General features: G+C 38.7%; 2 protein-coding genes across 2 annotated transcripts; both read left to right on the forward strand.

Moving 5' to 3' along the window:
• The first annotated feature begins 953 nt into the window (after positions 1-953).
• LOC145898338 (SCO-spondin-like) lies at positions 954-10867 on the forward strand. Its single transcript, XM_082986766.1, has 27 exons — positions 954-1080; positions 1561-1634; positions 1899-2050; positions 2188-2364; positions 2445-2578; positions 2640-2743; positions 2996-3193; positions 3350-3508; positions 3667-3825; positions 4343-4513; positions 4691-4861; positions 5760-5909; positions 6036-6179; positions 6265-6414; positions 6685-6828; positions 6956-7111; positions 7422-7574; positions 7893-8048; positions 8108-8260; positions 8506-8661; positions 8772-8924; positions 9279-9434; positions 9504-9656; positions 9851-10006; positions 10191-10343; positions 10505-10651; positions 10725-10867. Exons 1-27 carry the CDS (start codon positions 995-997, stop codon positions 10865-10867), a joined length of 4008 nt encoding a protein of 1335 aa, XP_082842892.1. The 5' UTR covers positions 954-994.
• Positions 10868-11280: 413 nt separating this feature from the next.
• On the forward strand, positions 11281-14567 carry LOC145897668 (eukaryotic translation initiation factor 3 subunit J-A-like). The gene is made up of 6 exons (XM_082986058.1): positions 11281-11558; positions 11671-11787; positions 11937-12146; positions 12584-12754; positions 13096-13169; positions 13704-14567. The coding sequence occupies exons 1-6, from the start codon at positions 11546-11548 to the stop codon at positions 13818-13820; spliced, it is 702 nt and encodes a 233-aa protein (XP_082842184.1). The 5' UTR covers positions 11281-11545; the 3' UTR covers positions 13821-14567.
• The last annotated feature ends 188 nt before the right edge of the window (positions 14568-14755 follow it).

Below are 14755 nucleotides of genomic sequence, written 5' to 3' on the forward strand. Positions count from 1 at the left end.
TCTGGTTAAACGAAATACCGACGCCACAGCATCAGAACATACATATAAGGAACATACAAATACATTCGTTTCCATTTGTTAAACAAACCTGTAAATACAGGGCAGAAATTTTTGGAAAGGTCAGCACATGAATTAAAACTAATCCCACACCGATCCGTTTCATCAGACTCAACAAATATACAGTTTTACGAGACGACAGAAGAGATGCAAGTGTCGTACGAATTACGATCAAGACGTCTGTTAAATATCCGCAATGGCTGCGAGAAAGATAAGCAAATAAGGACGTTAATTTATGCGTTTCCGGTTTTCCAGAAAACAGGAAAAACAAGAAATCATTTTTTAAATCATGCCTCACACTTAAAGGGGAATTCACGTGCTTCTTGTGTTTAAAGGCGATTTGCCAACTTGCTTGAAGAACGCTCGAGATGACGCATTTAAAGTGTCGTCATAGTACGTCACAACGCAAATCGTGACATTAGATAATGGCTGGTGAGTCCCTTGTTGTGCTTTGATAAGTTGCTCTCTTCCGGGTGTAAGACCGCCACCGGAAGAGATTCAAAATAACAGATAGTTGTGCATCATGTTAAGCAGACAATATGTCAGGGGAAAAATGCTTTGTAAGATGACCGCCCAACATGCAAAGTGACATCAAAATACAAGCTGCGCAATGGTTGTTACTTGACCAGATGGAATAATTTACAGGCACGAACTATCAGCTAACTTTATGCCTTGAAGGCCAGATTATAATGTACACAAAGTTTGAAGTGGTTAACAACAAGGTAATGGGAGGTATGCCAGGATAAAATGATGTCTGTAGTAATGGAACCGCATCAGTGTCGTTGATGTGAGATAATAATGCCAATAATTTAACAGCTTTTGTTGACAGATGCGCAATTTAACAGAAGATACAGAAGATATGTGTTTGTTACAGGTAAAATATACTTGCAAAAACGTAGAAACTCTCAGAACGCTGTTGCTGTTGTGGAACATAAAAATGCTTCGAGAGCGCAGAAACCTTTTCTGTTGCCTTTTAGTGTTGGTAGTTATTCATACAGACATATCATCATCACAGACTGTTAGGTGAGCATATTAACTTGATTTAAAACTATTATCTACAACGTAAACGGACGTTTTGATTTGTCAAACCCGCGTTTTGGGTTTTTGTAAATTACATTTTCATATTCCGTAACATAATCCGTAAACAATGTAGGATAAAATATAACATTAGGAGATAGCAATGGAATAAACGAACATTTACGCTGCCACTAGAAATCCACTAAAGACAGGTGCGAAATATCACGGAAGCAAAAAACGTGGTACATCCGATGCTTATATGTTGTCAATTATTTATTAGTTGAAGTAAATTAGGGCAAATCTAAATGAACAAACATTAAAATAAGGGAAATGAAACAGGAATCACAATGAAATTGATTTGCGGAGCATTTTGATATCATTTCTAACCAGCAGCAAAATGTTGTGTTTAATCTGTGTAACTGTCAAAACTTTGTATGCTGATTTCAAAATTAAACCTTATTTATTCTAATCTTCACTGATTGGCAGATGGTCAATTGAAGCTCCCAACTTTGGCAGGAAGCATTCAACAAGTCAAGTAACCAGAAGTTTTTCAATGACAGGTCAGTCTATATCCGCATGGAAACTCTCGCAAACTCATCCCGTTAACTTAACCCTATGTAACCCCACAACATAGAAAAACAACAAGGGAGGCAAAGACAATGCGTCAACAAAATGACTAACAAGGATATACAAGTTAAACTAACAACATAAGCATTGTCTGGCGCAGCTGTGTACAACATGTTACACAACAACTATATACACACAAATGTCACAACTTAAAGATACGCAATACTTAACTACTCACTTACGATTTGTCTTTCTAGACGCTGTAAAAACCGCCATAGTAAAATCCCACAATGACGCTCGAAGTTCCGTTTCACCTCCGGCAACAGCCATGAGGAAAATATCATGGGATTCATCGATGGAAACAATTGCAGTCGCCTACGCAAAGAAATGCACCTTCGCTATTAACAATGTAACGTGAAGCCAAGAAATTCAAATGTTTAACTAAAGATACAAAAACAGGATAAAAAGCACTAAAAAAAACAGCAATGCGAAACAATGATATTAGGAAAACAGAAATGTTTCAATCAAAGCATATGTTTCTCGCAGAAAAAGAAGTTAGCCCGCTTTAATCGTATTGGAGAAATGCTTTATGTGTCGCAAGGCATAGGGTACGACACAAGGTACGCACCACAAGCTGTTACAAGATGGAATGAAGAAGGCCGGTACTACAACTACAATAGAAACACTTGCAGTGCGAAAGACCGATGCAAACGTTACAGACAGGTCACTATACTTGTTATCCTCCTGATACAGTAGTGTATACGCATAGGTAGCTTTAACAAGTGTTGTATATCACATCACAGCTCGTATGGGAAGACACGTTCAAAGTGGGCTGCGGCATCAGCAAGTGCTCAGCTATACAAGTGAATGGGGTCGTGTGGCAGGACGCCACAATTATGGTGTGCAACTACATTCCCGCAGGAGATTGGATTACAAGGTGTGAACTCTAAGAAAGATCAACCTTAAAAATGTCATTCCAACAAATATTAAACTTGCAGGGTACCGTACGTCACAGGGCCAACGTGCAGCGGATGTCATTCAACAGATACTTGTGTTGACAAACTCTGCACCAACCGAGCTAGAGACAGGGCGGTAACGCCAGGTAAACTGTGAGCAAATTTACCAAGTTATTCGTTGATACAAGGTCAACATACAATCTCTTTCATGACTCCCCTTGGCACAACGCACCATGTAGAAGTGGTCCTCGTACGATCGTTTGGACAGATATTAGTAAACCGGCCAAACTAAAAATAGACTTTTAAAGAACAGTTATTGTCCAGCATGAAGCGTCACCAAATTCAATAATGTATACAATATTAATGTTCACAGGCTCAACGTTAGATGTTTTTATTAGTTGCAAGGTGGTCACAGTGGTCGCAGTGGACGGCTTGCTCACAAACTTGTGGGTTTGGAGGAAAGCGTCAGAGAAACCGCTGGTGTTCCACGTTCATCAATCCTGATTGCTCGGGTTCTTCAATAAATAACGACTTTACTTGTTCAAGAAACATTCGGTGCACTGGAAATAATGGAGGTTCAACTACAACCCAAGCAGGTAATAGACAAGTGTAACTTTATTGTAAATACAGTTGGAACTTCAGTTAACAAAGCAGTGCCACTCAGCTGGGCATTGTTTATCAGCAGGTCCTGATTTAGAAAACGCCACGGAACTTTTCGACATCCAAGCAATAATCCAGAGTTTGCTTTTCAGCTTGGGAGCGTTGGGATAACTGGAGTGCATGTACGGCAACATGTGGCGGAGCAACAAGAAGCAGAACGAGACAATGCAGCAGCGGGAAGTTGAGTGACTGCCCTGGAAGCAACCGACAATCAATAGCATGTGGTGGCAGCAGCGGTCGACCCTGTCCAAGTAAGCGCTTTGCGTAAGTTTTCAACCAACGTTAACACAATAGGGAATATATGTTATTCGGTGAGCTTGTCATTAGCTTCACACAACAAGTTCAAAGCTAATTACTCTGATCCAAGTTAAATTCAAACAAGAATCTCACGTTTTTCTTTACAATTTAGAGTGGAACAACTGGCGGACATGGGAGGGATGTTCAAGTTCGTGCGGTGGCGGCACCAGGATTCGAACCCGTGCCTGTAGTTCTGGTAACAACGCAGATTGCGGAGAAAGTCATACAGAGAGTGGGACTTGCAATACACATAGATGTACTTCCACGTCAGGTGCGTAAACATTTTATACAGATGTTATGAAAGAAAGCACGTGTTACAAAACAGATAAAGCGTTGACGCCAAACATGCACAGCGACGTGCTATTAGTAAACGTAATTATTTACAGTGGCGTACGTTTAACAATTTAATTTTTGCCTTCTCTACCAAACGTTAGCCACGTACTTCACGTTAGTTTATTAAAATTTTGGTAGGTTACCGTATATAGATGTTCGCCATATTATCACGACTCCGGATATTTATGTCGTGTTGTGACCGAATGAGCGAAACGTGCAATTACGAATACAATGACTTCAGCTAAACGCGTGTGCAAAACTAAAAAATTTAGTTATTATTTCGGTGATGACATGCAAAAAAAATATTTGGAAGAAGTTTTAAATGTTTATGATGTCTTGGCCTCTTTGTCATAATTTCATTATCCATAATAAACCTCTTACTCTGCCAAGAAAACTTTCGGTGCTTTTTAGACTAAAGGGTTTTTAGTGTAACTAGCAACATTGTTTTTGTGCAGGGTCTTGGGGACCTTGGACCACATGGGGTAGATGTTCGGCATCTTGTGGAACTTCAGTGCAAGTAAGAACCAGGAAATGTGTTGGAGGAACTTGCAACACAGGTTTGGCAAGCTCGAGTAGGCGGTGTAACAAACCCAACTGTGCCACAACAACAACAACAGCAGCACCAAGTAAGTATTTGCTGGCCGGAATATCAAAAAAGCATTTTCTTGCAAGGATAATGTAACCAAAAATTTGCTTCAAATATAAAAATAAGTAAGGAAAATAAGGATGATTAATAACAATTCATAATCCTATGCACGATTCACTGAATCTGTTGATTATAAAAAAAATGACCACTCTCGAAGGTTACACACAATGGACGAAATGGAATTCGTGCTCGAAATCATGCGGTCCAGGAATCAGAGTACGAACACGAACCTGTATCAAACCTCAAGGTACCACTACTAGTTGTGTGGGAATACTTCGTGATACCAAAAGCTGCATGAGAATGAATTGTCCTGTCGTACCACAAAGAAGTAAGTTACGATTTATTGTTTTTTTTTGCATATAGAAATATGGTGTTTGCGAATAGTTTCAGAAAAATCATTAAGGATTGAGTTTTTTTGCAAGATTTTTGGCAATCTGGACTTAAGAAAATCCATTGTTAAAAAAATTAGCTCGGTATCCGCTTGAAACGAACAAGAACACCTCATAACTCGCAAATACTCGATTCGAGTAAATCTATTGAAATAATAAAGAGAATAAGAATTAAATAGTAGGGGAGTAAAGAAAAATAAAAACCTGGCAATGCAGCCATTGGCAATGATTTATTTGTGGCAGCAATATACGTGCGAGCATACATAGGCTTAAATCCCTGCTAAAACTCCAAAAGTTGTCACCACAACGTCATACTGTTTATTTTAAGGTTTTAGCGTTGGGTTGTCGACTGAAATAGCGTCGTCAAAAACTACAACCATTACAAGCACGGCCCTCATTCAAATTAACGACAAACGTTTCACTTTCACCACATCTTCATCTTATCGCATTAACATAAATTCTTCGTTTGTATTTTCATCTATATTTTGTTTAGTTGTATTGCTTTTTTGTTTGTGAGTAAATTAGTAATTAATAATGTGGTTTGATGAATTTATGTTGTATTGTGCTGTGAAAAAATAAAGGGCCCCTTTTTTGCAAGTTGTGGAGTAAACAAAACAGGTATTCCCAGGATTTTATTGAAAGAAATGTCGATTTTGCAAATGTTTAAAAAAAGAGATAAAAGTTCGATATGAGATCGTCGTAACAGGGTTAACATTTTAGCGGACAATCACAGCAGACACAGAACTTTGAGCTGGAGGCAAAATTTGGCAAAAGAAAAAGTTTCTGTGATAAATATGTGCAACAATGTACAAACAAGCAATCACCTTTTCTACACAGCCTGGACACAGTGGAACAACTGGGGATCGTGTAGCGCCTCCTGCGGCAGCGGAAGCCGAACAAGACGACGAAATTGTCCAACAGGAAGTGGCCCAACTTGTCCTGGTTTGGGAGTTCAAAATGAGCCTTGTGCCACAAAAGCTTGCCCAAGTACGTTTTAATGTGATGGGTTCATGCATAACATTTTTAATAGTTTGCGTTACATCGTCTAGTATAGTGTTTGGATAAAGGTGGGCCAAGAATCAATTAAGACCGAGTGTGTTGTATGTTTCACAGCATGGTCACAATGGAACAATTGGGGAGTCTGTTCAGCATCATGTGGATCAGGGTCACAAGTCAGAAGACGATCCTGTCCACCAGGAAACACTTGTGCTGGAGATCCACAATCAACTAGATCATGCGAGACACAAGCTTGTCCAAGTAAGCAGCAAAATATCCGACATACAAAAGTCATGGGAGTTAAAACACCTCATGCACAAACAAAACACAAATATTTTCTACACAGGCTGGACACAGTGGAACAACTGGGGATCGTGTAGCGCCTCCTGTGGCAGCGGTAGCCGAACAAGACGACGAACTTGTCCAACAGGAAGTGGCCCAGCTTGTCCTGGTTTGGGAGTTCAAAATGAGCCCTGTGCCACACAAGCTTGCCCAAGTACGTTTTAACAATCACTGCTACTAGTTTTACATTAAACATAATTTTTGAAGTCTGCATTACTTTGAAGCATATGTAAAGTAGAAAGTAGTGACGATTGGCGGCGTAAATATTTCCAACGCAAGCAACAGTCAAATATGGTTGGGATTATAAACTTGCTCATAAGCGCAAATAAAAAAATTAAATGAGTTCTGCAATACTCCACAGCGTACAATACTAACAAAGTGTATCAAGCTTCAAATAATATCGAGTGTGTTGTATGTTTCACAGCATGGTCACAATGGAATAATTGGGGAGTCTGTTCAGCATCATGTGGGTCAGGGTCACAAGTTAGAAGACGATCCTGTCAAGATGGAAACACTTGTGCTGGAGATCCACAATCAACTAGATCATGCGAGACACAAGCTTGCCCAAGTAAGTAACAAAGTAATACATAAAGTATGCACTGCCAAAACTAGTGGAAGTATTGCAGTTTTTGCCCAAACAAAATCGTATGTACACACAAAGCTGTGCACGTATCCCAGTGACATTTATCTTATAGCTTTATCAACGTGGACTACTTGGAGTTCGTGTTCTGCTACGTGCGGGACTGGAACAAAAGAACAGACCAGAAGATGCAGCAGTGGAACCAACAGTGACTGTCCAGGAAGAAAACGAAAAAGCAGAGCCTGCACTACAACTCCATGTACCACGTCCAGTAAGTAAAAACAATTATACTAAGACACGAGAACAGCTGAGGTAGTGCAGCGATCCTAACTTGCCATGCGATAGTATTAAACCAGTAAAACAACACTACTTGACACAAGAAATTAGTACTGAACACCTTTAAACAAGAGTAAACTGTAATACGAAGTTACTGCTTTCAACATAAAGCAATAACAAACAACTTCTGTATTTGTTGCTTTCACAATATCAGTTTCTCGAAAATTCCGAACAAACCAATCCAGCCACACGAATTATTCTACAACGATCAACGTTAAAACATGGACACAACTTTATATTTACAGAATGGGGACTTTGGGGAACTTGGAGCACTTGCACAAGAACATGTGGGTCCGGAACACGAAGCAGGAGTCGGACATGTGACGTTGGAAATACCGGACCAACATGCAAAGGAAACGATTTGTTGAATCAAGTTTGCAACCAGCAAACCTGTCCATGTAAGCCCTGACCAAAAACTATCCACAGTATGGTTCACAGTTGAAGTTTAAATCAAGCCACAAAATTCAGATACATTTGCGACGAATTCTTGGCGTAGAAACTTTGTGCACATGTATTTAGGCGATTATTTTCAGTATTTATTCTCGTAAACTTTCTCGGCACTACAACAAACTTCTATATTTCCGGGTGTAAAGAATGTGTCTTACGCTAAACAAAGCGAAACTACGAATGCGGAAAACATAATTACAGTAAAGTCTAGTGCGGTAATGTTTTTATTTCCGGGAATTTTGACTTGAACTGCCAAATTTGTCGTGCAGCATTTACAAACTGGGGAACTTGGAGCAAGTGTTCGGTGACGTGTGGAAATGGGCGGAGATCAAGAAACAGAAGATGCAGTAGTGGAACTGCGAGTGATTGCACCGGTACTCCCAAACAATCGGAACAGTGTAACGACGCACTTTGCACCACAAGTAGTAAGTAACATGTAACTGCACCGAACATGACCACACAACCTCGTCGATTGATTTTTCAGAATGGACACGTTGGGGAGCATGGAGTTCTTGTACTTTAACATGTGGAAGTGGATCCAGAACAAGAACTAGATCTTGTGTCAGAGGAAACAGTGGACCAACTTGCGCGGGAAGAGATAAAGCCACTATCTCTTGTAACACGAAAATTTGCCCAAGTAAATAAACTTATCTGTACTAAATATGGTTGGCAAAAATAAGAATCCGACCAATTACGATTCGAGAAAAATACTTGCAATGCCCAAAGGTTGCGGCCCCTTGCTGTTGCCTTGGTAACAAAGTGATTTTATTATGCCGTTGTCATAACAATGTAAACCTTGAAGTATCCAATCATTAGCAATTAAAAACAAGAAAATTACTTCAAACAACATCTGATGTAGTAACTTCAAGAGTATTGCTTTAGGTTTTGACCAATGGTCGACGTGGACCGCGTGTTCTGCAACGTGTGGTACAGGGCAGCAAACTAGGAGCAGAACGTGCAGTACCGGTACGGACAAAGATTGTACAGGAAGCCCAATTACTACGAAAGAATGTACGAACCCAGCTTGTCAAAACTCAAGTAAGCGCCAGTGATAACTGCTACCATGCATGGAAAAAGTCCTTTACGAATGTCATTGATTTGCATAAAACTTCGCATTTGTAAAGCGATGTTGTCACTAACATTTATAGAGTGGGCTCCATGGGGTTCGTGGACAACTTGTACAGCCACGTGTGGTGGAGGAACTCACACACGAACAAGAACTTGTGATGTGGGCAACAGTGGCCCTACATGTACAGGGACTGCCGCTGACTCTGGGGACTGCAACACTCATGCATGTCCAAGTAGGCAAAATACAAGTTTAGAACCTAAACTCTTTTAGTGTTTGAACATTGCCTTGATAAACAAACATTGCCTTGAACATTCCGAATGGAGGCGTGGGTTCGAATCCCACTTCTGACACCATGTATATCCGTAATTGGAACATGCGGTAAGGGCTCACATTAGCCCTGGTCGCCCTTATATAGTAGCCTACATGTAACGTCATGATTACTGGGGCGTTACAGCCAGTGAAGCATTACGCTACATTTACAACCACCAATAACCAGCCCATGGCAACAAGTTTACTGTTAGCTGTATAACTTACTAATTTATGCCAATATATAATAAAATTAATATAACATTACTGATTTGGGCAGCATTTCGTCCATGGAGCAATTGGAGTACTTGTTCAGTAAGTTGTGGAAGTGGAGAAAGAAGTCGTTCAAGAACATGCAGCACAGGTAGAGGAAGCGATTGCAGTGGACCAACAACGGCAACAGAAAGTTGTCAAGAAAGACTGTGTTCCATGTCAAGTGAGTTGAATGCACTTTTTGTCCCAGTAAACTTGCTTCAAGTAAAACAACAGTGTTTGTTGCCAAAAGGATGGAGAAATTGGAGTCAGTGGTCAACTTGCAGCCAGACATGTGGTGATGGAACCAAGACTCGAACTAGATCTTGTATTATAGGCAACAGTGGACCACCCTGCCAAGGGTCAATAACATCAACGGAAATCTGCAATTTAGCTTCTTGTCCAGGCATGCAATTCTTTACTAATACTATTAATTACATTAACCTATGAACTAGTAATGCAACTACAAGTTATAGTAAGATCTATTATCCTCTTATGTGTGATTTTCCAACAAAAAAATATCCAAAATACAGTGATCATAGCAAATTGACAAATGCTCATTAAACAAACATCTATTTTTATAAAATAAACCTCTTGCAGCATTCAGTCCATGGTCAAATTGGTCAAATTGTCCAGTAACATGTGGAAAAGGAACAATGTCCAGAGGACGAGCTTGTAACACTGGAAGAAATTCAGACTGTACTGGCAACAGCACTGAAACAGACACATGCACCAGACCACAATGTGCAACATCAGGTTGATAACACACTCATGTTTAACAACTGTTTCAGGACAATAAATATCAAGGGTTAAGATCCAGTCTTATTTTCACTTTCCAACTGGTGTCGTTGCATAGTTTTGATTCGCTAAATCTGAATTTATACCTTGATGTATAACAAAATTACATATACTGTACAAAGTTTGAATCCTTTATATATAGTTTGGAGCCCATGGGCAACCTGGTCAACCTGCACACAAACCTGTGCAACTGGGCAACAAACCAGAAGTAGGACATGTAACCAAGGAAGTGGTGGTGCTAACTGCCCTGGCAAATCATCTGAACAACAAAACTGCAACTCTATAGTGTGTCCAGGTAACAAAACAACTATTAAGCCCACAAATGTTATATAATAGCAGGCAAATTACAGTTTTGTTTGATTACATCAGCCAGTTAGTTTGGAAAGCATATTATCGTGACTAAATAGATATCAACATACAAATACAATATCATATAAACATACTTTTATCTTCCAGTATTTGATCCATGGAGTCCATGGTCCGCATGCAGTGCAACTTGTGGTCAAGGTCAATACACCAGATTCAGAAACTGTAGTAGTGGAAGAGAACAGGATTGCCAAGGAGCTTCTATAATCCATGCTGTTTGCAACAGTCCTATTACTTGTAAGAAATTACCCAAAACATTGTTCATTAAATACTAAACTCGTAAATATGTATGTTAAATTATTTGTTAAAGGTCCACGAAGTAGCAACTCCACTGCAAGTCCAAATGGTGACAGGCGCTTCGGTTTTATTACAACAACGTCAAACACCAACATACTCAATGCTTCATTTCAAGTTTTGTGTGCTTCTATAGTTTATGCATTTTCTTTCCAATAAAGTTCTAGTTTACTTTAGGTTTTCCTGAACTTTCTTGAGATTGTATTTTTGTGCCAATAAATCTACAGATACAACAATAAAAAAGTTTGCTTCAAAATGAATTTTTGCACAAACCATAGTTGACAGGTGGGTTATGATAAAAGATTTTCTACTAATAAATCAACATGGACATTATTACGTTACGGCTACAGACCATCAACGAGTAGAGTTGTACATTACTCCACCCACGAACAGTCAAAACGTTGCTAGCTTATATTCAGTTAAAACCGACACAATATTGTCGCAGGTATTTTCCGAAATTGGCGCCATTATTAAAATCCGCGCTCACTCTTGCGCAAAGGTAAAAGGTCAAAACCCAAAACAGATGGTATCCGGTTAAGGTACACATGTTTGTTCCTGCTGTGCCATTTGTGTGGAAAGTAGTACATAAGTTTTGGTTTCTGATTGTTTTTTTAATAGTTTTTATGACACAGCGAATTAGTTACAAGAGGTAACACACAACTTTACGCTTTCAAAAATATTTTTCTGACATTCAGAAAGTATAGATTGACGCCAGCTCAGTTCAAGTCTTTTTGAAAGGATTTTTGTGATACGTCGAGTATTTCAGTGTAACAGTTATCTTCAAAAAAGCTTTCCTTCTGCGATCAAATACATCTGCACTCAAAAGACCGAAAAGTCATGGACAATTGGGGTAAATATAGGTAGCTCAAAACTAACAGTAAAACAGAGTTTTTGTGTTTGGTCAATAACAGCAATAGTCTGCACAATCTCTTCAGTCTTGGGTATGTAATGTTTTCCTTTAGATGATGAGGATTTTGAGCCAAAAGTGCCTACAGTGAGTGACAAATGGGAGGGAGAAGATGAAGAAGATGATTTGAAAGATAACTGGGACGATGAGGAAGAAGAAACAAAACCAAAAGGTTGTGTCACCAAATTATACATATGTTAGTATTGAAGTATGTGTCATTGTTAACACACTGCAATTTGTACCCAGGAGGGTATATCACATTGTCGTTGATAACTCCATTTGAATTATGCTCATAGAGCCAATTTTTTGGTGTATATTCAGAGTCTGAAAAACCTCAAGAAGAACCAAAAAAAGGTGGAAAGCGTCATTTAGCGAAGAGGTTGAAAGAAAAGGAAGAAGAACAAAGAAAAGAGGCGGAAAGAAGGAGATTGGAAGAAGAAAGCAAAACTCCTGAGGAGAAAATGAGAGATAAACTTTTGGCACAAAAACTGTCTGAGGAATCAGACTTGGAAGTCACAAAACAAATGTTCGGTAATTTAAATGCTTACGTATGCATTTGGTTGTAGAAATTAAGCAAAGACTAAAGTTGTGAACTGAAAATGGTTCCCCACTGTGAAATTTTACAGGAAACCAAACATAACATATACCAGGTCAATGAAAAATATATTATACTGCATTCAACTGTTTTAGATTAAATTCTGGAGTACTATTGTCATATGTACACAACTATGAAATAAAATTAGCATAGGGTTTTGTTGCTTATTTAAAGGAATATTGGTTTAAATGTTTGCGATTAGGTTAGTCAGACTGTGGCTGTAGCCGAAATAAACATGATACAAAAGTTTGAATGAACGAAATGCAGCAAACATATTGGGTTAAAAACAAAACAAAAAAAGCACCGAACTACAGAACCACAACTGATACCTGAGTAAATTGCTATGTAGTAATAATGTGTGGGTTTTTTTCAGAAACACAAGAAATTGATCCTGATCGACAAACCCTTGATAATTTACAACCAAGAACAAAAGAAGACTTTACGAACTTTTCAAAACTCCTTAAAGATAAATTTACAAGTCTTGAAAGCTCACCTCATTATTTCTACTTGATAGAAAACTTCCTCTCATCTGCCATTGTATCCTGTAAGTTTAAATTCCTGCACCAAAAACTTAAAATTGATGGCTGTAAAGTCTTAATATTGCTGAGTTGTATCAAGGTTTAAAGTTATTTATCTTAATACTGCATTTTGTTTCAGTTATAAAAAGTATTTTTTTAAAAAAAAGGCAGCCATGATTTCATGTTAGTAAGATTGTGTAGTATGTTACTAGGGGCATAAACATCCAATGGAATGTGGCAGTTACTAGGCATATGTAACGATTGTAACTAGTTTTTTAGTATAATTATCTTCACAAACGAATTTCTCAAGTGTTTTGTTGATCAAGAAATTTTAGTTTGATTTCAATTATTTTTTCACTCCCTTTAGTGGAAACTGATCAGTTGAAACAATTGTCCTCGTCAATAAACGTACTTTCATCAGAAAAATTAAAGCAAGAAAGGGTGAGTGTGTTTTGTGCATAGTAGAAGTTTTGCAATTGGCCCAGCAATTTTTTTTTACAATGTGTGTAATAGTGCAGCACACAATGAAAATGCATACAAGCAATGTTCCTGTTTTGTGGTATATCATCGTGGAATTAGTTTGTCAGTTTAAACTTATTACTTGATCTCAGAAGTAAACCAGAGCTTGTCAAAGTTTTTTGATTTATGCCCCTATTTTAAAAAGAGATCAGGTAATTCTTGTTATGCAACAATGAAGTTGAAACAATAAACATCCAATCACCATTCTTGGGTTGTAATTGTTTGTGGTCTCCAATAACTTAGGTTGTGACGTTTATTTCGAGAACCATTTATTTAAAGGATCGTTTTACTACAGTTTAACCACTCAAATTAATTTGAATTCTGTAAAGCTTTTTCTCCAGAATTGGTATGTAGTCTAACACCCTAAGAATAAGTGCCCTTTGTTTTTTATAATTCCACGAGGCCAGTAATAAGGACTATAGTTGCCAAAAAATATGCTGTGGACATTTTTCACAGCAAAGGAAAGGCGGCAAAAAATCCACGAAAGCGAAGCTTGGTGGAGGCGTGAAAGCGACACGGCACGACGCCATGGACGATTTGTCGCAGTACAACGACTTTGATGACTTCATGTAACCATTCTATTACTAGTTACGTCATCAGCTCATATCATCCCAACATGTTATCAACTAAACTATCCTCACATAGATTATTGTGTTGTGTGTCCAAAGATATTCGCACCGAACGCATTATGCTGCATGCAGTGATGGCATTCGGGGGGTCTTCGGAAACTCTTGTTAAAGTTTCGTTGCGCCAATGGTTCCATCTTTCTGTGACAGATTTCCTTTTGAATGCCACCACTGGATGTCGTAGTGCACATTGTTGTTCTAAAGAACACATTAACGGTCGTATTTGTGTCGTTTTTATTGCGGAAATCATTATTTGTGTGCCAAGAAGTCTCTTTGTCGTGGTGAAGTAATTGGTATTAATTTATTGTTTGGGGTACTGCGTTGAATTGCCGTTAGCCCTGGAGGCATGTCTCGATCGAATGCAACGTCAAGACTGCTACGACATTTTGGTAAAGGAGTTGGGCGTACACCAGACAAGCATTAAATAAAATGTTGCGCAAAGTGATTTCTCTAACCCATCGTATTATCCCCGTTTGTGGTGAAAAAGACAAACAACCCTACTTCGGCCACTGACCAGCTCACAGTGCATCGTTTTTACTAGCTAAGATGTGATTGGCCGAAACAACTATAGTTCCCCCATATAAATTCACAACATTTTGTGCAGTGAAAGCCTGCTGAAACTATTGTGATTTCAGCAAAGTTAGAGGTGGAAACGTTCTCGTTTGTGCATTTGAATAAATGTGTGTTTAGAGATTCGTGATTTTTCATCTTTATCAATTGCCTTCTTGTGTTTGCAAATTTTTGAATGGAATGTTACAAGTGTAAGATATATAAGCGTCAACAGAACGGTTGGACATTGCAGCGTTTGCTTTGTGCGTTTCAAATTCAAGATATGCGAGTGATGTGTTATGGCTGAAAACCACACAACGAACAGGATCTAGT

This window comes from Ascidia mentula, chromosome 4 (assembly GCF_947561715.1).
Source record: "Ascidia mentula chromosome 4, kaAscMent1.1, whole genome shotgun sequence".
Taxonomy (NCBI): domain Eukaryota; kingdom Metazoa; phylum Chordata; class Ascidiacea; order Phlebobranchia; family Ascidiidae; genus Ascidia; species Ascidia mentula.

Bases quoted from the DNA above. Each gene is read 5' to 3' on its own strand.
- LOC145898338 (XM_082986766.1), top strand. From the start codon at position 995: ATGCTTCGAGAGCGCAGAAACCTTTTCTGTTGCCTTTTAGTGTTGGTA. The intron at 7,575-7,892 runs GTAAGCCCTGAC...TTTGTCGTGCAG, and splicing joins CAACCAGCAAACCTGTCCAT to CATTTACAAACTGGGGAACT. The intron at 10,652-10,724 runs GTAAGAAATTAC...TATTTGTTAAAG, and splicing joins TTGCAACAGTCCTATTACTT to GTCCACGAAGTAGCAACTCC.
- LOC145897668 (XM_082986058.1), top strand. The intron at 12,755-13,095 runs GTAAGTTTAAAT...CACTCCCTTTAG, and splicing joins CTCATCTGCCATTGTATCCT to TGGAAACTGATCAGTTGAAA. The intron at 13,170-13,703 runs GTGAGTGTGTTT...CATTTTTCACAG, and splicing joins AAAAATTAAAGCAAGAAAGG to CAAAGGAAAGGCGGCAAAAA.